At 47.8% G+C, this 25,640-nt stretch overlaps 1 protein-coding gene across 1 annotated transcript in view; it reads right to left on the bottom strand.

Annotated features, from left to right (window-relative positions):
* LOC147700977 (phospholipase A2 inhibitor and Ly6/PLAUR domain-containing protein-like) overlaps positions 1-25,640 on the bottom strand; it is a 209,723-nt gene that overhangs the window by 55,873 nt on the left and 128,210 nt on the right. Inside the window, exon 3 of the mRNA XM_086929810.1 lies at positions 20,948-21,097. Within this exon, the coding sequence (XP_086785936.1) occupies positions 20,948-21,097 (150 nt within the window). The remainder of the gene's footprint in view (positions 1-20,947; positions 21,098-25,640) is intronic.

Below are 25,640 nucleotides of genomic sequence, written 5' to 3'. Positions count from 1 at the left end.
TTGCGTATGGCTGGGTCCAAACTGAGGTGGCGTGGTGAGCAAACCCAGATCTCTTGACTGGGGTGAATGTTTGCATTGTTGAGCATTCCTTCCACCATTTGTTCCTTTTGCTCATGTGTCAAGAAGCAACTGCTTGAGGTGTGGTTGTCTTAGCTCTGGCCCTGCAAGAGCTGTATTCGAGAGAAGCCCTTCCTTGGGTTCTGTCTGCCTCAGCATTGTCCCTGCTTTATCTCTAGTAGAGAGAAACACACGCTTGAGGTTTAGTTGCCTCAGCATTACCTCTGCATTTGCTGTATTAGATACAAGCACCTCCTGGAGGTGTGTCTGCATTAGCACTGCCCCTGTTTTATCTCTAACACAGGTGAGAGAGCGCAAACTGACTTAAATGTATAAGTACCTCACACTTACAAGTAGTAAGCACAAGTCATGAAGAGAAATGCCATGAGTGCTAATATTACCTGCAACTATATTCTGAAATGTATAGTTAACTTAGAAATTAAGTAGAAGTGGAACTAATGCAGAAATGTGTGAAATCATATGATTTTATTAGATGTGATAATTCCTGAATCCATGTCGTGTAGCTGCTAAATGTAAGATGGCATGCGGGTAAACGTAGAACGTGGTAGGCCTCAGGGCCAGAGATGTGTTTTCTTTCACGACATGGATTGCACTAATGCTTTAGCAATAAGAATTGATGGGCCATGATTTATAGATGTGTTTATTGGATAACAGAACAAGAGTATTAACATGCTATTAACTAATGTAGGATTTGAATGTTATAATCATTATGAGAAATGCAGTAGGCCTGAAAATGTTATAGCCTTTGATTTACACGTATTAGTCTGGGCCGAGAAATGTTGCAGACCTTTTTGGAAGTCTATGAGAATTGGGATCTTGGCCGCAGATGTCTGTCTGCAAGAGAAAGGGGGGATCCAATTATAAAGACATGAATAGAGGGTTGTTCAAGAGAAGGCCCAGACATGGAGGAGGGTTCCGGAATGTTTTAAGGGGTATCAGCGGGCCGAAGAAGAGTCTGAGAAGCAAGGTCAACTCTTACGCACGAGGCCCAACACAAAGCAGCATGGAAAAAGCCAGAAGATACACCACGTGAGGGGCGTCTCACGAGGGGCGTCCCAAATGTTGTTGACTGTTTTGTATTAGGGACAGCACCCCTGGGTGGAGTTAGAGCAGATGCCTGAGGACCCTCTAGAGAGCGGATGGGTAGGCAGAGAGGGGTCATGACTGGAGAATTGTAGGTTTCCACAAAGAGACTAAGAGTGGGTGACTTCCCTAGGGAGTCATTCACCGCTGACACCTTTTGATAGGTCGGGACTTTGTTAAGTAGGGATACCATCTAGAGCAGGGTAGGGACAGCCTAACCTGTGGTTTTCCTCCAACTTAAATGTCGGAGAGATCTCAATACGTGTCTATGTTGATAGCTTTATTATTCTTAGAACTTGTATTAGTAGTCTTCTTTGCTCGTCTGAGGGTTTTCAGAGAGCACATGTATGTAATTGGGCCCGTGTATCTTTTGAAACTCATTCTGAGATGCCTGTACTTGCAGCTTATCCTGACTATATAATAAATCTTTGGAAGCTAGAAGTTGTCTGTGATCTTTCGGAGCGGAGTCCTTTATTGGGTGAACTAACTTGGTAAGAGATGCACTTTCTTCCCTCAATGACAGGCAATAAAGGTTCAGTCGACCAGATCGGGGTTTAGATCAATAGTGACAAGATATCGATCAAAATCTCGCCCCCGCAGTTGGTAGCTATAGAGGATGGTTGCCTTCTTGAGGAAGGTGATCTAGGCCAGGTTAGATTACCCCAAGGCCCCTAGAGACCGATGATCGGAAGAACCGCCTGCCGAAGAAGGTCCGGATGACGTAAGCCAGAAAAGCAGCAGTATCGGTCGAGAGTGAGTATAAAGGGTCATGCGTGCTAGATTGCGGTGTTTTTGTGTTGTATCTATGTTGTAATGTCTGGCGGAGTTGAATGCCTGTAGAGAGATTGTGGAACAGGTTGTGAGCGCGCGCAACCGGTGGAAATCTTAAGTTCAAGGAGAGCTTAAGTGGTTCGGGTGTATCGGACACCCAGAGTAATTGTCAATTAGTGTGAAGGGGGTTATGAGGTACCATTGATCGCCCGAAAGACCGAGATAGGGGGAACGTAAGAGTGAGTGCGTGAGTAACGGACGCTGGTCGGAGGTTACTGTGTGTGTAAAGAACCTATCAGAGAGACGATAGACATTTCGTCAGTTGTATTGACAATTACAGATAGACTGTGGACGTACAGTCGAGGGAAGTGACCGCTTGGTCGGAAGTAGTCATTTCTTTTCAGTGTATGAATGGGACGCATGCATGACCGAGAGAAGAGCTGAGAAAGGAGGGGTGCTGCTGCGAAGCGGAGACGAGTGACGTCAGGAAGTGCCGCGCTGGGATTGGCCGGCCGGAGAAAGACCGCGCTGCGATAGGCCAACTAGTAAAGACGTCAGAAAGTGCCGCGCTGGGATTGGCCGGCCGGAGAAAGACCGCGCTGCGATAGGCCAAGCTAGCAAAGCCGCGCTAGGATTGGTGGATTGGCATCAGGAAGCAAACAGAGTATTGAGGCTGGAAATTGTGCGTACAATTATGAAGTGTTTTAAATGGTTGAGAGCCGTGTTTAAAAAAGAGAGGCGGGGATCGTATGAAGGGGAAGAAGCCCCGCCGGAGGGTACGCCGGCTCGTTACATGGCGGTAAACGTTGGGCTGCATACGATCTTATGGATATCAGAGTGGAGTAAGATTACAGAAGGAAATGAGGAACTGACGTTCCCGAAGTACGGGACGTTTAGATTAGAAGTACTACACCGACTAAAAGCAGTTATGACCGCAACGAGACCCTTGCCTAGACCAACCCAGTTTGAAGCCCTTAATGCATGGATTAGGGCAGCGCACGAAAAGAACCTGAACAGACGACAGGAAAGGGTGAAACGATCGGTAAGGGCAGTGCAGGATGCCAAGTGGGATGCGGATGCCAAAAGATGGAGGGTGCATAACATGGAAGTAAATAAATTGTATCCAGTGTTAGAGATGCCCGGGAACAAAAGCCCCCTAGAAGAAGATGATGAGAGCGAAACAGAGGACAGCCTGATAAATAGATTATTGACAGACAGGCCACCCCCGTATAACAGAGCAGGGGGAGATGTCGAGCATAGCGAAAAGGAGGGGGGCAGTGCAGGAGAGCATGGGCCACTTCCCAGTTCCGATTGGGATCCCGTTGCAAAGAAAGAACTGTCCCAGCCTGGTCAGGTGCAGCAGGTAGTCGGGAGGTTTGTGGTACAAAGGGCGCCGGAAACGGAGTGTGCCACATCCTACGCATTGCCAGATGCACTACAGGTACCTGTTACCATAGGTCCTATAGTATCGATATATGACCCAGAGAGAGCCAGAGGGGAGGAACGGGTACGGAGGGACAGAGAAAGAACAGAAATGGCAAGAAGGAACGATACGATCAATTCCCCAAGTCAGATGCCGATACCAAGAGAGTGGAGCACCCCGGTGCACACAGCAGAGGATCAAGGAGGGGATCCTGGGGGCCATAGATGGCCAGTGGATATGAGGGGATCTGGACGAAAATCCTTTCAGGAGCTGAATGAGTACATGAAGAAGTGGGATGAGGCAGTCGAGGTTCACAGGAACATCATAGCAGCGGAAGCTGAAAGGGAAAGCCAGGATAGCGGAGCCCGGACTCACTGCGGGGCTGGGGAGAGCAGCCCGGAGTGGGGCGGGAGGGAGAAGGGCAGTAGGGGAGGCACCCACTGGGCCCGGAGTGGAGGTAGGTCAGACCTAGAAAACGGGGGTCCCGAAAGTGGAGGGGTGTCCCGCCCGATACTCAGTGAAGGGGAAAGGAGAACGCAAGAGTACAGAAACAGCTTTAAGTGCACCCACTGTGTGCCCGGCACCAGAGAACAGAATGGGAGTTGTGAGAGGCCGCGCCACAGTCCCTGTGATGATGGACATGAGCGTAGTCCAGAGAATATGGGCAACCAAGAAGCTCATATCAGATATTAAGTGATACTAGACGGCGAGAGAACGGCGACCGGAGGGAGAATAGCAGAGAGTCCCACTGTGAAAGGAGAGAAGAAAGAGAGAATGAGCAGAGTAAGATTGGGGGTAACAGGCCTGTGTTCCATCACCTTCCAAGATCGGATGGCCGAGCATGGGACCTGGAAAGATGGGAGCAAGGGAGGGCACTCATTAACTCTCCCGAGCCCAAACGTAGGGCTAGGAGTTGGGATGGTAGAGAGACCAGTGAGCCCCCTTCGAAAGAGATACTACGAGCTGAGATGAAAGCCAAGAGGCTCGATGTCGCCGGCTTAAGGTCAGACCTGGATGACATGGTAGATGGTACCCTGCCTTTGGAAAGAATGGAAATGTATGAGCAAGATGAAATACTGTTCATGGCAAAGGACATCACTCGAAAAGCGAGGGCAATTCATGAGAAGTTAGTCGAACTAGCAGGCAAATATATGGTGGACCTGTCAAAGACCAAAGCATTACAGGGGAACCACAGGCTACATTATTCAGATCGAGACCTAGATGAGAGGAGAACAACAGGATTGAAAACACACATAAGGGAATTGATCACTGGAATCAGGACATGGAGGGCACTAGATAAGCGGGAAGAGAGGTGGTCCAAGAAGGGGACCGTCAGGAGAACCACGCTTGGTATGACGCCAGGAAGACTGCAGGGAATAGAGGCATACCCTTTACGTGAAGTCGCAAATGGGAACTATGTGCACGTCCCTTGGAGTAGGGGAGACTTAGCTGCTTTTACCACCTCCTTCCCCAAATTGCGGGAAAACCCAGTGGAGTGGTACAAGCAAGTTGAGAGATTTGTAAAAATATCAAAGGTCCTATGGATAGATCTGAACACGCTGTTTGACATTGTAGTGCCAGGAGATTTGTGGACGGCATGCAAGGTTAGCGCTGAGTGGCCCACAACGGAGCCGGAGAGAGATGCTAAGACTAATGGACCGTCCGAGATTGTGATGACAAAATTCGAGAGAGTGATGACTTGGCTGAAAGAGAAAGTGCCAATGCAAGACATAGATTGGGTCAAAATAGACCGAACAAGACAGGAACCCAAAGAGACAGTTCACGAATATTATGAGAGATTGTTGAAAGCGTTTAAACAGTATAGCGGTCTGGATGTAATGGATCCAAAGGACATAGGGCAATTTGTGTCCAAATTCGTCCTGGGTTTGAGACCAGATATTAGTTTAATGATTCAGCAACACTTGATTTGCTGGCAAAATAAACCCCTAGATGAAATACTGAGGTATGCCAGGTACTGCTGTGATGAGATAGACTCCAAAGCAAAGAAACTAAAGGAGAAACTGATGGTGGTACAGATGCAGGCAGCCGGGAAGGGGGGACAGCAGCAACAGCAACAAGGCACAGGTACAGGAGGCAAGAAACAGTATAGCCAGATTAAGGGTAGTGAGGAGAACTCCACCTTTAAACCTAGAATAGACATAGCTGCCTTGAAGAAAACGACTAGGTGCCACCAGTGTAACGAGGTGGGGCATTGGAAACGCGAGTGTCCCTATAACGTTGAAATAGGAGAACAAGAACTAGAGGAGGAAGAGGTCCAGAGTGCGCCTACAAGAGGGGTAACGCCATACCAAGGAAAGGTGCTCAAAGGGGGGGGTCCTCCTCCCCGAGCCCAGTTCCCACAGCCACCCAGAGTAGGGACTATGGGCAAGACATATAGACAGATGCCTCTGTTTGTAGGTGGAGAGGAATGCTATTACGTAGATCCACTAACTGGACAGAGAGTGGAGAGAGAGGACTGCACCCTCGGAGCAGCCTTGGAGGTAGATCAGAGGGGACCCTACGTTGAGGCAGAAGTAGCAGGGTGCCCCACGACATTCCTAGTGGACACAGGAGCCACTCGATCTACGATCAGATCAGCGGCAGTTCCAGACCTACCCATGTCTGGAGAGACCATACAAGTGGTGGGGGTCGCAAACAGAAGAATAACCAGCCAATTGACAGAACCAGTCCAGGTGAAAATAGGGAAGTACAGCGATGAGCATCAATTTGTGGTTTGCGATTCTAGTCCGGTATGTCTGCTAGGAAGAGATCTTTTGTGCAAGTTAAATTGCACTATATACTGCACCCCGCAAGCAGTGGAAGTATTGACCAATGACGACGATGCTGACTTCAAAGTCGCAAATTCAAGAATCTGTGTGGAACTGTACCCCACTTTGACACTAGACGAGCTCCCCTGGGACTTGAGAGAGACAGTGGCACCAGAAGTATGGGACTTCACTGGGGAAGAGATTGGATTGGTCAAAGGGGTGGACCCAGTGAAAATTGTGGTAAAACCCCATGCTGAGTTTCCAAGAACACCCCAATACAAACTAACTCCAGAAACGATTGCAGGTATAAAGCCCGTGATCGAGTCCATGATTAAGCAGGGAATACTGAAGGAAATCGTGGGTAGTCCATGTAACTCCCTGATTATGGGTTTGCAGAAACCAAATGGGAAATTCCGGATAGTGCAGGACCTCCGAAAGATTAATAATATTGTTGTTTCGTGTTGTCCAGTGGTACCGAATCCATCAGTGATACTGTTTCAGATACCATTCCAAGCTGAGTGGTTCACTGTGATTGATCTTTGTCAGGCTTTCTTTTCGATCCCTCTGGACGAAGAAAGCCATTTTCTTTTCGCATTTAAGCTGGAAGGTCGCGTCCTAACATGGTGTCGTATTCCTCAGGGGTATACAGAGAGCCCATCGATCTTTAACCAGCTTTTGAAGAAAAATCTTGAGAGTCTAGTGCTGCCCCAGAAGTCAGTTCTGGTCCAGTACATAGACGACCTCCTTGTGGCGTCAGAAACAGAAGAAGCTTGCAGGGAGGACTCCATTGCTTTGTTAAATCACCTAGCTGCAAATGGGCACAAGGTGTCCCCGGGAAAGTTACAGTACTGCCTGACAGAAGTGCAGTACTTGGGACACAGAATTGAGAAAGGCAAACGAAAAGTATCACCAGACAGGATAGAGGCGATCATGAAAATGAATGCGCCTAAAACACAGAGAGAAGTCAGGATGTTCCTAGGGATGGTGGGGTATTGCCGACAGTGGATTGCGAACTTTTCATTGAAAGCAAAACCCTTGCAAAAACTGACGCACAAGGAGGTGAGTGATCCGGTACCATGGGACAAAGACTGTTTGATGGCATTCTTACAGCTGCGAGAGGACCTGTGTCGTGCTCCGGCATTGGGAATGCCTGATTACGATAAACCATTTTTGCTCTACTGTTGTGAGAGAGAGGGATGCGCATTGTCTGTGTTAGTTCAAATCCATGGGAATGCCCGTAGACCAGTTGCTTACTTCTCGGCTACTTTAGACCCAGTAGCCGCAGCGTTGCCCGGATGTCTCAAATCCGTTGCTGCAACGGGTGTCAGCATTGAGAGATGTGAAAATATTGTTATGGGGCACCCGTTAGAGGTATACGTGCCCCATTCTGTTGAACTGTTGATGACCAGGACCAAAACACAGCATCTGACCAATAGCAGGCTCACGCGCTATGAGCAAGTTATTCTTGCTGCAGAGAACGTGACCCTCAGGAGATGCTCTGTTTTGAATCCTTTACAACAAGGGGTGGTGAGGGACAGAGTCTCTGAATTAAGCAGAAAGCTCTCACCCAGTCAAGAGATCAGGGCTAGATCCAACACCGTTTTTTAGCTCACTGCACCATCCCAGTTTCAGAACCAGACTGTATGCAAATTAGTCTGTTCCTGTCCCAGTGCATGATGGGAACAGGGCAAACCAAACTACAAAAGCCAATTCTTACACTGGGAAGGAAACAAGCTCCCGGGGACCGGTTTCTGGCATTACAGCCGTCTTCGGCCCGGTTTGCTTGAATCCTGATGGTGCAATGAGCAAGGGTCTCACATCTGAGAATACCCTTCCACGCTTAGGGTGGACAAAAATATTTACAACAAGGGGTGGTGAGGGACAGAGTCTCTGAATTAAGCAGAAAGCTCTCACCCAGTCAAGAGATCAGGGCTAGATCCAACACCGTTTTTTAGCTCACTGCACCATCCCAGTTTCAGAACCTGACTGTATGCAAATTAGTCTGTTCCTGTCCCAGTGCATGATGGGAACAGGGCAAACCAAACTACAAAAGCAAATTCTTACACTGGGAAGGAAACAAGCTCCCGGGGACCAGTTTCTGGCATTACAGCAGTCTTCGGCCCGGTTTGCTTGAATCCTGATGGTGCAATGAGCAAGGGTCTCACATCTGAGAATACCCTTCCACGCTTAGGGTGGACAAAAATATTTACAACAAGGGGTGGTGAGGGACAGAGTCTCTGAATTAAGCAGAAAGCTCTCACCCAGTCAAGAGATCAGGGCTAGATCCAACACCGTTTTTTAGCTCACTGCACCATCCCAGTTTCAGAACCTGACTGTATGCAAATTAGTCTGTTCCTGTCCCAGTGCATGATGGGAACAGGGCAAACCAAACTACAAAAGCCAATTCTTACACTGGGAAGGAAACAAGCTCCCGGGGACCGGTTTCTGGCATTACAGCCGTCTTCGGCCCGGTTTGCTTGAATCCTGATGGTGCAATGAGCAAGGGTCTCACATCTGAGAATACCCTTCCACGCTTAGGGTGGACAAAAATATTTACAACAAGGGGTGGTGAGGGACAGAGTCTCTGAATTAAGCAGAAAGCTCTCACCCAGTCAAGAGATCAGGGCTAGATCCAACACCGTTTTTTAGCTCACTGCACCATCCCAGTTTCAGAACCTGACTGTATGCAAATTAGTCTGTTCCTGTCCCAGTGCATGATGGGAACAGGGCAAACCAAACTACAAAAGCCAATTCTTACACTGGGAAGGAAACAAGCTCCCGGGGACCGGTTTCTGGCATTACAGCCGTCTTCGGCCCGGTTTGCTTGAATCCTGATGGTGCAATGAGCAAGGGTCTCACATCTGAGAATACCCTTCCACGCTTAGGGTGGACAAAAATATTTACAACAAGGGGTGGTGAGGGACAGAGTCTCTGAATTAAGCAGAAAGCTCTCACCCAGTCAAGAGATCAGGGCCACTATAGGTGTGGCAGGGTATACTCAGACATGAGTCCCTTTCTCACTGCTCCATCAGGATTCAAGCAAGCCGGGCCGAAGAAGGCTGAAATGCCAGAAACCGGTCCCCGGTAGCTTGTCTCCTTTCTGGTGAAGAATTGGCTTGGTAGTTTAGTCTGCCCTGTTCCCATGATACACTGGGCCAGGGACAGACTGATTTGCATATAGCCAGGTTCTGAACTGGGATGGGGCAGTGAGATAAATAACGGTGATGGATCAAGCCCTGATCTTTGGACTGGGTAAGAGTGGTCTGTTTAACTCAGACACTCTGTTCATCACCACCCCCTTTTTTGTAAATCGTTTTTGGCCACTATAGGTGTGGCAGGGTATACTCAGACATGAGTCCCTTTCTCACTGCTCCATCAGGATTCAAGCAAGCCGGGCTGAAGAAGGCTGAAATGCCAGAAACCGGTCCCCGGTAGCTTGTCTCCTTTCTGGTGAAGAATTGGCTTGGTAGTTTAGTCTGCCCTGTTCCCATGATACACTGGGCCAGGGACAGACTGATTTGCATATAGCCAGGTTCTGAACTGGGATGGGGCAGTGAGATAAATAACGGTGATGGATCAAGCCCTGATCTTTGGACTGGGTAAGAGTGGTCTGTTTAACTCAGACACTCTGTTCATCACCACCCCCTTTTTTGTAAATCGTTTTTGGCCACTATAGGTGTGGCAGGGTATACTCAGACATGAGTCCCTTTCTCACTGCTCCATCAGGATTCAAGCAAGCCGGGCCGAAGAAGGCTGAAATGCCAGAAACCGGTCCCCGGTAGCTTGTCTCCTTTCTGGTGAAGAATTGGCTTGGTAGTTTAGTCTGCCCTGTTCCCATGATACACTGGGCCAGGGACAGACTGATTTGCATATAGCCAGGTTCTGAACTGGGATGGGGCAGTGAGATAAATAACGGTGATGGATCAAGCCCTGATCTTTGGACTGGGTAAGAGTGGTCTGTTTAACTCAGACACTCTGTTCATCACCACCCCCTTTTTTGTAAATCGTTTTTGGCCACTATAGGTGTGGCAGGGTATACTCAGACATGAGTCCCTTTCTCACTTCTCCATCAGGATTCAAGCAAGCCGGGCCGAAGAAGGCTGAAATGCCAGAAACCGGTCCCCGGTAGCTTGTCTCCTTTCTGGTGAAGAATTGGCTTGGTAGTTTAGTCTGCCCTGTTCCCATGATACACTGGGCCAGGGACAGACTGATTTGCATATAGCCAGGTTCTGAACTGGGATGGGGCAGTGAGATAAATAACGGTGATGGATCAAGCCCTGATCTTTGGACTGGGTAAGAGTGGTCTGTTTAACTCAGACACTCTGTTCATCACCACCCCCTTTTTTGTAAATCGTTTTTGGCCACTATAGGTGTGGCAGGGTATACTCAGACATGAGTCCCTTTCTCACTGCTCCATCAGGATTCAAGCAAGCCGGGCCGAAGAAGGCTGAAATGCCAGAAACCGGTCCCCGGTAGCTTGTCTCCTTTCTGGTGAAGAATTGGCTTGGTAGTTTAGTCTGCCCTGTTCCCATGATACACTGGGCCAGGGACAGACTGATTTGCATATAGCCAGGTTCTGAACTGGGATGGGGCAGTGAGATAAATAACGGTGATGGATCAAGCCCTGATCTTTGGACTGGGTAAGAGTGGTCTGTTTAACTCAGACACTCTGTTCATCACCACCCCCTTTTTTGTAAATCGTTTTTGGCCACTATAGGTGTGGCAGGGTATACTCAGACATGAGTCCCTTTCTCACTGCTCCATCAGGATTCAAGCAAGCCGGGCCGAAGAAGGCTGAAATGCCAGAAACCGGTCCCCGGTAGCTTGTCTCCTTTCTGGTGAAGAATTGGCTTGGTAGTTTAGTCTGCCCTGTTCCCATGATACACTGGGCCAGGGACAGACTGATTTGCATATAGCCAGGTTCTGAACTGGGATGGGGCAGTGAGATAAATAACGGTGATGGATCAAGCCCTGATCTTTGGACTGGGTAAGAGTGGTCTGTTTAACTCAGACACTCTGTTCATCACCACCCCCTTTTTTGTAAATCGTTTTTGGCCACTATAGGTGTGGCAGGGTATACTCAGACATGAGTCCCTTTCTCACTGCTCCATCAGGATTCAAGCAAGCCGGGCCGAAGAAGGCTGAAATGCCAGAAACCGGTCCCCGGTAGCTTGTCTCCTTTCTGGTGAAGAATTGGCTTGGTAGTTTAGTCTGCCCTGTTCCCATGATACACTGGGCCAGGGACAGACTGATTTGCATATAGCCAGGTTCTGAACTGGGATGGGGCAGTGAGATAAATAACGGTGATGGATCAAGCCCTGATCTTTGGACTGGGTAAGAGTGGTCTGTTTAACTCAGACACTCTGTTCATCACCACCCCCTTTTTTGTAAATCGTTTTTGGCCACTATAGGTGTGGCAGGGTATACTCAGACATGAGTCCCTTTCTCACTGCTCCATCAGGATTCAAGCAAGCCGGGCCGAAGAAGGCTGAAATGCCAGAAACCGGTCCCCGGTAGCTTGTCTCCTTTCTGGTGAAGAATTGGCTTGGTAGTTTAGTCTGCCCTGTTCCCATGATACACTGGGCCAGGGACAGACTGATTTGCATATAGCCAGGTTCTGAACTGGGATGGGGCAGTGAGATAAATAACGGTGATGGATCAAGCCCTGATCTTTGGACTGGGTAAGAGTGGTCTGTTTAACTCAGACACTCTGTTCATCACCACCCCCCCTTTTTTGTAAACTGTTTTGAATCCTGCCACCTTGATGCCACTTCCAAATGACATAGACGATGATGAATGTACAGACCATGACTGCCTCGATGTGACTGAACTATGCACCAAACCAAGACCCGACATCGTAGATGAGCCACTGACTGATCCAGACGAAATTTTCTTTGTCGATGGCTCATGTGTAAGAGACGAAGTTGGGCAGTTGAGAGCAGCTTATGCTGTTTGTACAATTACTGGAGTTGTAGAAGCGGGATGCCTGGAAGGAGTACACTCCGCTCAGGTAGCCGAGATTATTGCCCTGACGCGTGCTTGCTTGGCAAGCAACCAAATTCGAGTCACCATATACACCGACAGCCAATATGGTTACGGGTAGTTCATGATTACGGGCAGTTGTGGTCTCAAAGAGGGTTCATGACCTCTTCAGGCTCTCCCATTCGCAATGGAGAGTTTGTGCGCTTGTTGTTAGAAGCGTTGCAATGCCCAGCAGGTATCGCAGTTGTGAAATGCACCGCACATACCAGAAACATGGACTTTGTGTCACAAGGCAATAGATATGCCGACGAAGTCGCACGGTTTTGTGCAGAGCAAGGGTACTCTTTCACAGAGGTGGAAGTGGGTGGAGTAAATGTAAGAACTGAATTAGCTATGATACTGGAGACTGTCGACTCTTGGGATGAATTGAAGTGCATGCAAGAAAATGCTCCTGATTTTGAAAAGGAAACATGGGAAAAGGCAGGATGTGTGGTGGGTGAGGCTCATTTCTGGGTCTCAGCAGATGGCAGAGCAGTGTTACCAAATGAGATGGTGAGCCCAATGGCTAGACAAATACATGGTCCTGTACACCTAGGGAGGGACGCTATGTTGAGAGTCTTTAGACAGACGTGGTATAATCCTAAGTTCAGAATAGCGGCAGAAGCAGTGTGCCAGCGTTGTGTGACCTGTCAGCAGTTGAATGTAGGGAAAAAGACACCAGTTGCACTGAGCCACATAGGGAGGTCGGGGGGTCCATTCAATCGCATCCAATTGGATTTCATCGAATTGCCGAGGTGCAACCGCCTCCGTTATGTCCTGGTGGTTGTTTGCGTATTCTCCAGGTGGGTTGAGGCATACCCTACACGTAGGTGCGACACCCTCACAGTGGCTAAGTTACTACTTAGGGAGCTCATTCCGCGCTTCGGGGTGCCGGCCTCTTTGGAATCGGATAGGGGAACGCATTTCAACAGCTCGCTTGTGAAAATGATTTGTGCGGCTCTGAACATAGATCAGAAATTGCATTGCAGCTATCGACCAGAAGCCTCAGGAATTGTGGAACAGATAAATAGCACCATTAAGGCCAGACTTGCAAAAGTGTGTGCGTCAACGTCTCTGAGTTGGCCTGACGCGCTGCCATTGGTCCTTATGAGCCTCCGTAGTACCCCAGATAGAAGAACGGGGCTGTCACCTCATGAGGTGTTGATGGGGAGAGCAATGAGGTTGCCGTCTGTACCAACTACTGCACTGTTAAACATCACAGATGATATGATCCTGGATTATTGCATGGGGCTGTCTGACGCCATTCGTTCTGTGTCCCTTCAGGTGCAGGCTGCCGAAGTTCCATCGTGCCAGGACCTGTGCCACGACCTGTGCCCTGGAGATTGGGTGCTTGTGCGCAAGCACGTGAGGAGTAGCTGCCTGGATGTTCGTTGGCGTGGGCCCTTCCAGATCATCCTGATCACGAACACTGCCGTGAAGGTGGGAGGCCTGCCCAATTGGATCCACGCGTCACATACGCGGAGGGTTCCAGCACCTCTGGAAGAAACAGCTCCTCTCTCGGATAGACGTCCAGCTGAGGACCGAGAAGCCATAGAGGGGGCTAGCCAAGCTGTAGAGGTGCCAACAGAAGAAGGGTACGAGTCTGACCAAGCTGAATACGGTCAGCACAACAGCGAAACGGACGACGCTACTGAAGGAGAAAGTAGCTGGGAGTATGAGTCAGACCCTGATCGGTCTGACAGAGAAAGTGAACAGACCAGAAGGAGAAGGAGTAGAAGGGTACGTGGAGAAGCTAGTTGGCCGCAAAGAAGGAGCTCTAGCCTGAGGTCAACTCCAGAGATAACCCTTCCTCCGATATCAGAGGATTTAGACCCGGAAGAAGGTGCTCAGGGCGCTGAAGCACCGGCCTTGAGAAGGTCAAGAAGAGTGCGTGTGCCTAACCGCAGATACTCCACCCCTGAGTGGACATATCTGGCGACAAATGTCTTTGGAACAGAAAACAGGGAGGATACGAGCGGTGGTGGTGTCCAGCTCTGAGCCCATCATCACAGTGGAGATACGATTGTTAGTACCCGGGATCGAACAAGAAGGGTCACTGACATTCATGCTCCCCAGACCTCCCCGCCTCAGTAAGATAAAGCACATGTTTTTCACAGAATTGCAATTCCCCGATTTTGGTACCAAGATAACAGCCCATGAAGAGCACAATCTTCGTTTGGAAATATTGAACTATGCTGTCGAAGCTGCAGGCCCAAACCTGATTGTGGATGCTTAGAGACTTTGTAAATAAGCAAGAAGAAAAAGAAGATTACCTAGCGCCCAGGAAGCAGAGAATCTTAGGGACCTTCCCTTGAGTTGACGGAGAAGGGCTAGGGTTGTCTGTATTGAACTATTAAAGGACCTTTTGCGAAGAAGGTTGTCAGCTTCCAGTTGTGGGGTTCTAAGGACAAAAGGAGTAAAAGAGACTGTAAAGGAACGAGAAGAAAGGAACTTTGTGCTGAGATACGAGAGAGCCATATTGTCTGACGAAATGGAAGCCGGCACCTCGAACCGCAGAGCTAAATGTATAATAGGCACACTAATAGTAGGAGTGATAATATTAATAGTTTTAGTAGTCACGGTTTCTTATGTAGAGGGACATGAGGAGGAGGCAAAGGTAACCGATGTGAAAGCAGTAGAAACGCCTACACCCACTGTTGCTGGTGAAAAGGGGGAAAACACTCAAGAGAAAGCGTTATTAGCTGCAGAAGCTCGCAGGTTACACGTAGATGAGTCCCAAGGCGACTTTAGGTCAAATGCTTACGCTAAACTTCTATATGAATACGTGGATGCCATGGAGGTAAAAGACTGCTACGTCTGCATGCAGTTGCCGGCGTCTGTAGATGAAGGCATTAGATATCATCACCTCCCGCTGACATATGGCATTACATGTAGCTTATTGCTTAGTATATTCTATGGGAGAGATAGTTTTGAATACTACTTCTCCAATTATGACTCAGTGTTGCCAGAAGTCCCAAATTATAAGCAGATGAACAAATGGGACTACTGGAAGAGTGAAGACAGATTGGCCAAGTTCTTCATTCCTTGGATTACTTTAGATACTTCACATGCCCGTAGAAATAACCTGACATGCAAGGTGTCAGAAGTCGAGAAAAGGTTCATAGGGCAGGTGGATGATCGATACAGGAGACAAAAGATTTTGAAAAAATCTGGACAATGGAAAACAGATTGGACCGAGGAAGAGAAGGCACATAAAAGAAAGGGTAGTAGTGGTCCAATAGCTTTAGATAGAACGCAGAGAGGAAAGTTATGTCTTCACCGAGCCAAAACGTATTATAAAAATGTATACGTGGGAGAAGTCAGCTGTGAACATGCTTTCAACTTAGAGTATTACACCAAAGATTTCCTAAAGGGAATGCAAGTGATTCCAAATGTATATTTTGTTTGTGGAAGGAATGCCTATGTGAGACTACCCGATAACTGGTATGGATCATGTTACCTGGCAATTATCTTCCCCAAAATATATCATGCCCAAGATTTAGAGATCATCGAGGGCAAGACATCAGCGAGAGGAAGGAGAGATATAGGAGACGCAGAAATGGTCGGAGATGTATTTGGAGCTGTGTTCCCTATGTTGGGACTAATCCTTAATGATGTCAAAATTAGACGACTGGCAACAGTCGTAGACAGGTTGTCTGCCAGCACTGCTCAGTCCTTAATGCTGGTAGAAGGAGAGATGCAATCGATAAGGGCTATGGTTCTTCAGAACCGTCTTGCCTTAGACGTCCTATTAGCAAAAGAGGGCGGAGTCTGTAAGGCTTTGAAGGTCCAGGAATGTTGTACCTACATTCCAGACAATTCCAAACCCCTTGAGAAAGTTATTAGGAACATAACTGATATTCACAAGGAGATCGAAGACCTGAGTAGAGAAAATGTCTGGGAAAAGGTGGGCCACGGAATGAGTGAAGCTGGAGGTTGGCTCACCTCATTAGGCAAAAGCTTTGTGTGGTATATCCTGAAACCTATCATCATAATATTGATCTGTGGGATCGTGTTGTGGGGATTGGTGAGGGTATTCAAATGGTACAGAGTCAGGAAACTTGAAAAGGCTCGGGAGGAACAGCTGCAGAGATTGGCTGCCATACAAGATAATCAGTACAGGAGTCTGAGGGCTCTGGAAACGCAGAAACGAGGTATGCTAGCAATCACTGCAGTTTAAATGTTAGTGATGACCCCGAGAGGTCATCAAAGGGGGGAACTGAGAGAGCGCAAACTGACTTAAATGTATAAGTACCTCACACTTACAAGTAGTAAGCACAAGTCATGAAGAGAAATGCCATGAGTGCTAATATTACCTGCAACTATATTCTGAAATGTATAGTTAACTTAGAAATTAAGTAGAAGTGGAACTAATGCAGAAATGTGTGAAATCATATGATTTTTATTAGATGTGATAATTCCTGAATCCATGTCGTGTAGCTGCTAAATGTAAGATGGCATGCGGGTAAACGTAGAACGTGGTAGGCCTCAGGGCCAGAGATGTGTTTTCTTTCACGACATGGATTGCACTAATGCTTTAGCAATAAGAATTGATGGGCCATGATTTATAGATGTGTTTATTGGATAACAGAACAAGAGTATTAACATGCTATTAACTAATGTAGGATTTGAATGTTATAATCATTATGAGAAATGCAGTAGGCCTGAAAATGTTATAGCCTTTGATTTACACGTATTAGTCTGGGCCGAGAAATGTTGCAGACCTTTTTGGAAGTCTATGAGAATTGGGATCTTGGCCGCAGATGTCTGTCTGCAAGAGAAAGGGGGGATCCAATTATAAAGACATGAATAGAGGGTTGTTCAAGAGAAGGCCCAGACATGGAGGAGGGTTCCGGAATGTTTTAAGGGGTATCAGCGGGCCGGAGAAGAGTCTGAGAAGCAAGGTCAACTCTTACGCACGAGGCCCAACACAAAGCAGCATGGAAAAAGCCAGAAGATACACCACGTGAGGGGCGTCTCACGAGGGGCGTCCCAAATGTTGTTGACTGTTTTGTATTAGGGACAGCACCCCTGGGTGGAGTTAGAGCAGATGCCTGAGGACCCTCTAGAGAGCGGATGGGTAGGCAGAGAGGGGTCATGACTGGAGAATTGTAGGTTTCCACAAAGAGACTAAGAGTGGGTGACTTCCCTAGGGAGTCATTCACCGCTGACACCTTTTGATAGGTCGGGACTTTGTTAAGTAGGGATACCATCTAGAGCAGGGTAGGGACAGCCTAACCTGTGGTTTTCCTCCAACTTAAATGTCGGAGAGATCTCAATACATGTCTATGTTGATAGCTTTATTATTCTTAGAACTTGTATTAGTAGTCTTCTTTGCTCGTCTGAGGGTTTTCAGAGAGCACATGTATGTAATTGGGCCCGTGTATCTTGTGAATCTCATTCTGAGATGCCTGTACTTGCAGCTTATCCTGACTATATAATAAATCTTTGGAAGCTAGAAGTTGTCTGTGATCTTTCGGAGCGGAGTCCTTTATTGGGTGAACTAACTTGGTAAGAGATGCACTTTCTTCCCTCAATGACAGGCAATAAAGGTTCAGTCGACCAGATCGGGGTTTAGATCAATAGTGACAAGATATCGATCAAAATCTCGCCCCCGCACAGGGAAGCACTTCCAGAGGTGTTGTTGCCTCACCATTGCCCCAGCGCTAGCTCTAGTAGAGAGAAGCACCCCCTGGGTGTATGGTTGCCTCAGCATTACATCTGCGTTAGCTCTAGCACGGAGAAGTGCCTCATGAAGGTGTGGTTGCCTCAGCATTGCCCCTGTTTTAGCTTTATTTGAAGTAAGCACCTCCTTGATGTGTGGTTGCCTCATCATTGCTCCTGCATTCTCTCTAATAGAGAGAAGCTCCTCCTGGAGGTGTGGTTGCCTTAGAATTGGTCCGGAGTTGGTATCGAGAAGCACCTGCTGTAGGTTTGGTTGCCTCAATGTTGCTCCTGCACTAGCTCTTGCTGTCCTGCCAAGAAGCACCTCCTTGAGGCTTGGTTGCCTCAGCATTGCCCTCGAATTAGCTCTAGTAGAGAGAAGCACATGCTGGAGGTTTGATGGCTTCACTTTGCTCCTACACTAGCTCTCGCAATCATGTCAAGAAGCACCTCCTTGAGACGTGGTTGCCTCCGCATCGCCCCTGCGTTAGCTCTAGTAGAGAAAAAACCTGCTGGAGGTTTGGTGGCTCAGCATTGCTCCTACAATAGCTCTAGCTGTCATGTCAAGAAGCACCTCCTTTAAGCGTGGTTGCCTCAGCATTGCTCCTGCGTTAGCTCTAGTATAGAGAGGCGCATGTTGGAGGTGTGGTGCTTCTTCACTATCCTTGCATTATCTCTAACATAGAGAAGCGCCTCCGGAGGTGTGGTCGCCTCAGCATTACCTCTGCGTTAGCACTATTAGAGAGAAGTATCTCCTGAACGCGTGGTTACCTCAGCACTGGCCTTGCATTATCTCTAGTATAGGGAGGAAAGGTGTGGTTGCCTCAGCATAACTCCAGACTAGATCACACTGCAGCCGCGAGAAGCACCTCCTTGAGGAGTAGTTGAGTCAGCATTGCCCCAGCGTCATCTCTAATAGAAGCATATGCTGGAGGTGTGGTGGCCCAGCATTGCTCCTGCACAAGCTCTAATAGAGAGAAGCACATTCTGGAGGTTTGGTGGCCAGCATTGCTCCTGCATTAGCTCTCGCTATCATGCCAAGAAGCACCTCCTTGAGGCATGGGTGCCTCAGCCGTGCCCGTGCGTTAGCTTTGGTAGAGAGGCGCATGTTGGAGGTGTGGTGCCTCAGCACTATTGTTGCCTTATCTCTAGCATATAGAAGCACATCCTGGAGGTGTGGTTGCCTCAGCAATACCTCTGCATTAGCTGTATTAGAGAGAAGTTTCTCCTGGACGTGTGGTTGCCTTTCACTGCCCTTGAATTATCTCTAATATAGATAAGGTTGTGGTTCCCTCAGCATAGCTCCACAGTCGATCTCACTACAACAGCGAGAAGCATCTGCTGGAGGTTTGGCGCCTCAGCATTGTTTCTACGATAGCTCTTGCTGTCATATCAAGGAGCGCTTGCTTGAGGTGTTGTTGCCCCTACATTATCCATAGCACAGTGAAGCCCCTCGGGAGATGTGAGTGCATCAGCATTACCTCTGCATTAGCTCTAGAACAGCGAAGCACCTGCTTGAGGTCTGCTTGCCTCAGCATTGCTCCCGCACTAGCTCTCTGTTATATCACGAAACAGCTGCTTGAAGAGGTGTTGCCTCTGCATTGCCCCTGAATTAGCTCTAGTAGAGAAGCACCTGTTGGAGGTGGGGTTGCCTCAACATTGCCCTTCTGTTACCTGTAGTAGGGGAAGCGCCTCCTGGAGGTGTTGTTGCCTCAGCATTGCCCCTGAGTTAGCTCTAGTAGAGAAGCACCTGATGGAGGTGGGGTTGCCTCAACATTGCCCCTGTGTTACCTGTAGTAGGGGAAGCGCCTCCTGGAGGTGTTGTTGCCTCAGCATTGCCCCTGAGTTAGCTCTAGTAGAGAAGCACCTGATGGAGGTGGGGTTGCCTCAACATTGCCCCTGTGTTACCTGTAGTAGTGCAAGCACCTCCTGGAGGTGTTGTTGCCTCAGCATTGCCCCTGAGTTAGCTATAGTAGGGGAAGCACCTGATGGAGGTGTGGTTGCCTCAGCATTGTCCCTGCTTTAGCTCTTCTACAGAAAAGCTTCTGCCAGGGTGTCATTGGTTGCACATTGCTCCAGTGCTAGCTCTCACGGTCATGTCAAGAAGCACCTGCTTAAGGTACGGTTGCCTCAGCAATGTAGCAGCAACAAGCGCCTACTGGAGGGGTGGTTCTATCACAAGAACACACTAGTGCCTGCACAATGAATTGAATTTAAGTTGGGCTGATTCAATGTAAAGTAAAAGTGTTGTTCATATGTTATGTTTCACCCAGTACCTGCTCTCAGGATTTACATTTTCAGACCTTGAGCAGAGACAGTCTTGGCCTTATGGCATCTTTGTGCTTGAGATGACTTCCCAAACACCCCTCGGGGTGACAGTGCTGATTGGTTGATGCATTCCCTGTGGTCTCTCATGCAAGGCAGGTGGTGTTGGCTTTTGTACAACAACTGATCATAAGTCTGGTGGGGGTCAAAGGTGTGGGTGAAATAGGCTGAGCAAAGGTTGTTGCAAGGATATGTAGAGTTAGGCATTAGTACATGCATGCAATAATACTCAAACTGTATGGCAGGCTTGAGAATATGGAAGACACATAGGGCCGCAACCGGTGATCCATGGGTGTTCCACCTTACTCCACAATATTCTGCTATCTGAATGTCATGCTCACTAACTGTCATGGACAAAATTATCAACAAAGTGTACAAATATAGGGACGTATTGTTTTACCTAACTAAACTTTGCATCTGTATACTTTAATACACATCTGCAAGGTATGTAGATGTGATTTTAAAATAGTGAATTGATGCCAGTACGCACCCACCTTCTCAATACTTTGGTCCTCAATATTTTGGCCATGATATTTTGGTATCACGATGTTTCTGTTGTTGATATTTCGACATATAACTGATTCATGCTGCTGGGAAGGTTAAGGCGCGGCAATAGGAACTGAGTAGTGCTTGTGGTGAAGGTACTCGGGTCTGCATGCTGGACTTTGGCTCACACCTGGATTGCTATGGGCAAAACTACATACGCATGGATGTCATATGTAGATGTGATGCAGTCTGGGTACAGGTCATAATGAACAGAGGGCTGCACGTCAGCGTGAATGGAACTCTGAGTGCCATGGCTGGTGATACGTACGTGTCGGCGTCGGAGGGGTGCAGTTGTCGGAGCTGCAGCAGGTGGTGCTCCTTCGCATCGTGTACCCACTTGTTGTCAAGGTCTGCCCTTGTTTGCAGCCACTGGCTTTTCCACACATTCGGTAGAACTGTGTTGTGTCCAGTATGCCAACTAAATAAAGCAAAAAAAAGAAAAATACCAATGTCAATAACCAAGCAACAGCGGAATAAAATGCCATCCCTTAGAGATGGTTGGGCCAGGCAGTGTTCTTTTCAGTGGTATCACATTTGCACTGCACTCAGTCACTCACATAGGGGCCGATTCACAGAACTGACTTGAAGTAAAATTGTTGTATCTTGAGTCTTCCTGCTGCTCAGCTAGAATGCATGTGATGTGGAATGTTGGATGAATGGAATGTTAGTGGTTTGTGAATGTCAGTTCGGTGAGGGCTGAGCAGCAGGACAGCTGCTCCTGATGGGGTTATCGTTTCTATCTTTTAACTTAACAACTTAACTTAATAAAGTAACTTGAATAATCTATCTTGAAGTACCGACATCTTTTTGATTACATCAAAAATCCTAAACGTACTACTTTTGGTATTCACAGAAGGCATTTAGTAGTAGTAAAGTTAGGACTTCTAACTTTACTACTACTAAATGCCTTCTTTGAATACCAAAAGTAGTAAGTTTAGGACTTTATCTCAGATTAGTTCTGTGAATCAGCCCCATAGTTACTCCTTCCCATGTGACAGCAGAGTGGGTCGAGGATTCAAGAGCACAGTTCAGTGGCAGCTAAGCCTGGGAGATCCACACCTGCTCTTCACCAAAGGACTAGACCACCAAGTAGGACTGATGCATTCACACGGGCCACCCGACAAGGACATGCAAACACCATAGACTAGATCCCTTGCGTATTCTGGCTTGCAGGTAACAGAATCATTCTGGGGACTCAAGTTTATCCTCCATTTTAGGAGCTTGCTCCCATCTAACGATTAAGCTTCCCCTGGTTACCTAATAGACAGAGTTATTAGCCTTTATGGCAGCACAGCTGAATCTCCTGCCTCCCTGCCGCCCACAGATCCAGAGTTGTATTGCCCCATTGACATCCACAGATCCAGACTGCATCCTTAGTAGAGCGTGGGAGGAACCCCTGGGGATTGACTGACAGTGCTTGAAGGAAGAGTAGTCCTGAATGCCCTTGGGGGCTGTGCAGCCGCAATGGACATGATTTTACGTGCATAGGTTCCTGTACCCCAGGCCCAGCTCTCCCCGTGCTGCTGCATCACTCTAGCTCATGTCTTCTTCTTGCTTCCCCCTCACCCCCCCCCATTTTGAGAGTACTTTCTCCCTGCTTTTCCCTCGTTTTCACTGGTTCCAACTTGCTCTATTCCCCATTTTTTGGTGCCTACTCCTTGCTTTTCCTTAGTTTTTCACTGCTTTTGCCTGCTTTTTACTTCATTTTTTTGAGAGCTTTCTCCTTGCTTTTCCCTCTTCTTCTCTGCTTTCTCTTGTTTTTTTCTTATTTTTTCAAAACCTTCTCCTTACTTTTCCCTCATTTTCACTGCTTCCTCTTCGCCTTTTACCCCATTTTTGAATGTGCCTTATCCTTTCTTTTCCCTCGTTTTCACTGATTTCTCCTTGCCTTTCTCCCCTTATTTTGAGTGCCTTCTCCTTTGCTTTTCCCTCGTTTTCACTGTTTTCTCCTTCCTTTTTCTCCATTTGTTTTGTGCCTTCTCCTTGTTGCTCCCACGTTTTCACTGCGGTCTCATTGTCTTCCCTCATTGCGACTGAATGAACAGATCACCACGAAGCAGCTAGCAACTCCTGCACCTTGAGACCCTCAGGGGAGATTTGTTGTGCTTTATAAATCCTTAATTGGTGGATTTGATAAGTTCTGAGGGTAGCCAGACTGGAGGTTGGGTGAGTTATTTCTCCAGCACTGACTCATGGTCTTCTCAAATAATGATGTTAACCACTAACACTCGGTTCATTCACCTGAGCAATCAGAAGCATCAAACAAACATAACGAGACCCGACAGATCCTCAGGCGACATCTAGATTCCGCCCTCAATCTCCGCAATCCCTGACTGTTCTCACCCATAGGCCACATGACTGCCACCGACCTGGGAAACCAGAGCCTGATAAAGACATTCTGGTAATGACTTTGAGTGTTTTCTTCGGCCTGTCTTAATCTGATGCAGTTAGTTTTTAGTTGGTGTTGGCTAGATATGTGAATATTTTACCCACTTATGGTTATAAAGAATTATTTTACATGATACTTGCGAATGGTAGATGAACCCTGATATTTTTGGCTAACTGGCTGGAATCTGATTTTATATCTTTGTTTGACCTCCACTGTTGCATTGACCTAATGTACGTATTAGGTATGGCCATGAATGTGCACCAATGGAGTTTCCTCGAGAGGTGGTGCAATAGATGATCACACTGCGTGGCAGAGTAGGTACACCGTGCCCTGATCTGTACAGAACGGAGAGAAGGGCACAGCACACGCGTGCTGCCGGGCGGGCCCCATTGTACATTGGCTCATGATTACTGGTGGTTATAGAATCAATCCTGGCTGTCGAGTTGGAGTCACGTACCAATCAAGTGGACTGGGCCTGCCCACTCACCAGAAAGCATAGATAGTGTATCAGTCCTCTGCTACCCAGCACTTGTACAGCAACTGAGGAAGCGGTCACAGCGAGCCCTGAGAAAGAAGTGCACAATGCGACCCTTAGAAGCATGCGGTCAACTGAGGTCAACTGATGAAACAGGGGTTGCTGCTGACACCCTTAAAACAAATGAAGATCATACAGGAAAGAAATACAGTGAAGACTCCAGCTACCCACCACATTCACTTGCAACAGTATTAGACTGTCTCCCTTGATTCCTTCCCTCATAGTCCTTCACCCTGGCCGCTCTACTCAAGCTTCAGCTCCTTCCATCAGTTGTACTTATGACATTCTTAAACACCTTCACCATTTGATGATGCTCAGAATACTTTGACAATGGTCTTGAATCCACTGGCGATAGAACGAATTCCAACTCAATCAACCACTAAACCCTTCAAGTTCTTGACCACATGCCTGTCATCACAGGATCTTTTCCTCTCACATCCACACCTTCGCCACTCACCCTTCACAAACACTTTTAACCATCCTTTGCACCACTCCATCCAAGCTGGAACCAACACAGAGTTCGTTTTTCTTCCACTGAAAAATTCAAATGGGAAAAGGTATTGTATAATATGAGGTGTCAATGGATAAACCACCAGGCGATTATAAACCTCGCTCCTCCAATCAAGACCACTAGTCTTTTGCAATTGGAAACCCACTTTGATGTCTTTGTTAAATCTTTCCACCATTTCATTGTCTTCCGGATGGTAGACAGCAGAATCAGAAATTGCTCCACTTAAGGGTATCAGAACTGCACTCTGTGGTCCGTTAAAAGCTTTTTTTTTTTAAACTTTGCGCACACTACTTTTTTCCTTCAGCCCCTCCTCTTAAACTTCTAAAAACAAAACAGTGTCAGGAAGTTAGCAAATGCCATCCACAAAAATGTAGCACACCCCTACTGCAAACCAAACATTTACACTGGTGAGTCACCTCACCTCAGATACTCGCCCTTTACACTGGTGAGTATCCCCACCCCAGATACTCAACCTTTATACTGGTAAGTCTCCCCTCCTCAGATACTCGCCCTTTACACTGGTTAGTCTCTCCACCTGATACTCGCCCTTTACACTGGTGAGTCTCTCCACCTGATACTCGCCCTTTACACTGGTGAGTATCCCCACCCCATATACTCAACCTTTATACTGGCGAGTCTCTCTACCCCAAATACTCAACCTTTACACTGGTGAGCCTCTCCCCACCCGATACTCGTCTTTTACACTGGTGAGTATCCCCACCCCAGATACTCAACCTTTATACTGGTGAGTCTCTCCACCTGATACTCGCCCTTTACACTGGTGAGTCTCCCCACCTCAGATACTCAACCTTTATACTGGTAAGTCTCCCCACCTCAGATACTCGCCCTTTACACTGGTGAGTCTCTCCACCTGATACTCGCCCTTTACACTGGTGAGTATCCCCACCCCAGATACTCAACCTTTATACTGGCGAGTCTCTCTACCCCAAATACTCAACCTTTACACTGGTGAGCCTCTCCCCACCCGATACTCGTCCTTTACACTGGTGAGTATCCCCACCCCAGATACTCAACCTTTATACTGGTGAGTCTCTCCACCTGATACTCGCCCTTTACACTGGTGAGTCTCCCCACCTCAGATACTCAACCTTTATACTGGTAAGTCTCCCCACCCCAGAGACTCAACCTTTATACTGGCGAGTCTCTCTACCCCAAATACTCAACCTTTACACTGGTGAGCCTCTCCCCACCCGATACTCGTCCTTTACACTGGTGAGTCTCCCCACCCCAGATACTCAACCTTTATACTGGTGAGTCTCTCCACCTGATACTCGCCCTTTACACTGGTGAGTCTCCCCACCTCAGATACTCAACCTTTATACTGGTGAGTCTCCCCACCCCAGACACTCAACCTTTATACTGGCGAGTCTCTCTACCCCAAATACTCAACCTTTACACTGGTGAGCCTCTCCCCACCCGATACTCGTCCTTTACACTGGTGAGTCTCCCCACCCCAGATACTCAACCTTTATACTGGTGAGTCTCTCCACCTGATACTCGCCCTT

The sequence above is a fragment of the Lissotriton vulgaris genome, chromosome 7 (genome assembly GCF_964263255.1).
Source record: "Lissotriton vulgaris chromosome 7, aLisVul1.2, whole genome shotgun sequence".
Taxonomy (NCBI): Eukaryota; Metazoa; Chordata; class Amphibia; order Caudata; family Salamandridae; genus Lissotriton; species Lissotriton vulgaris.
The sequence above is the reverse complement of the archived record's forward strand: the minus strand, read 5'-3'. Positions and strand labels throughout refer to the sequence as shown.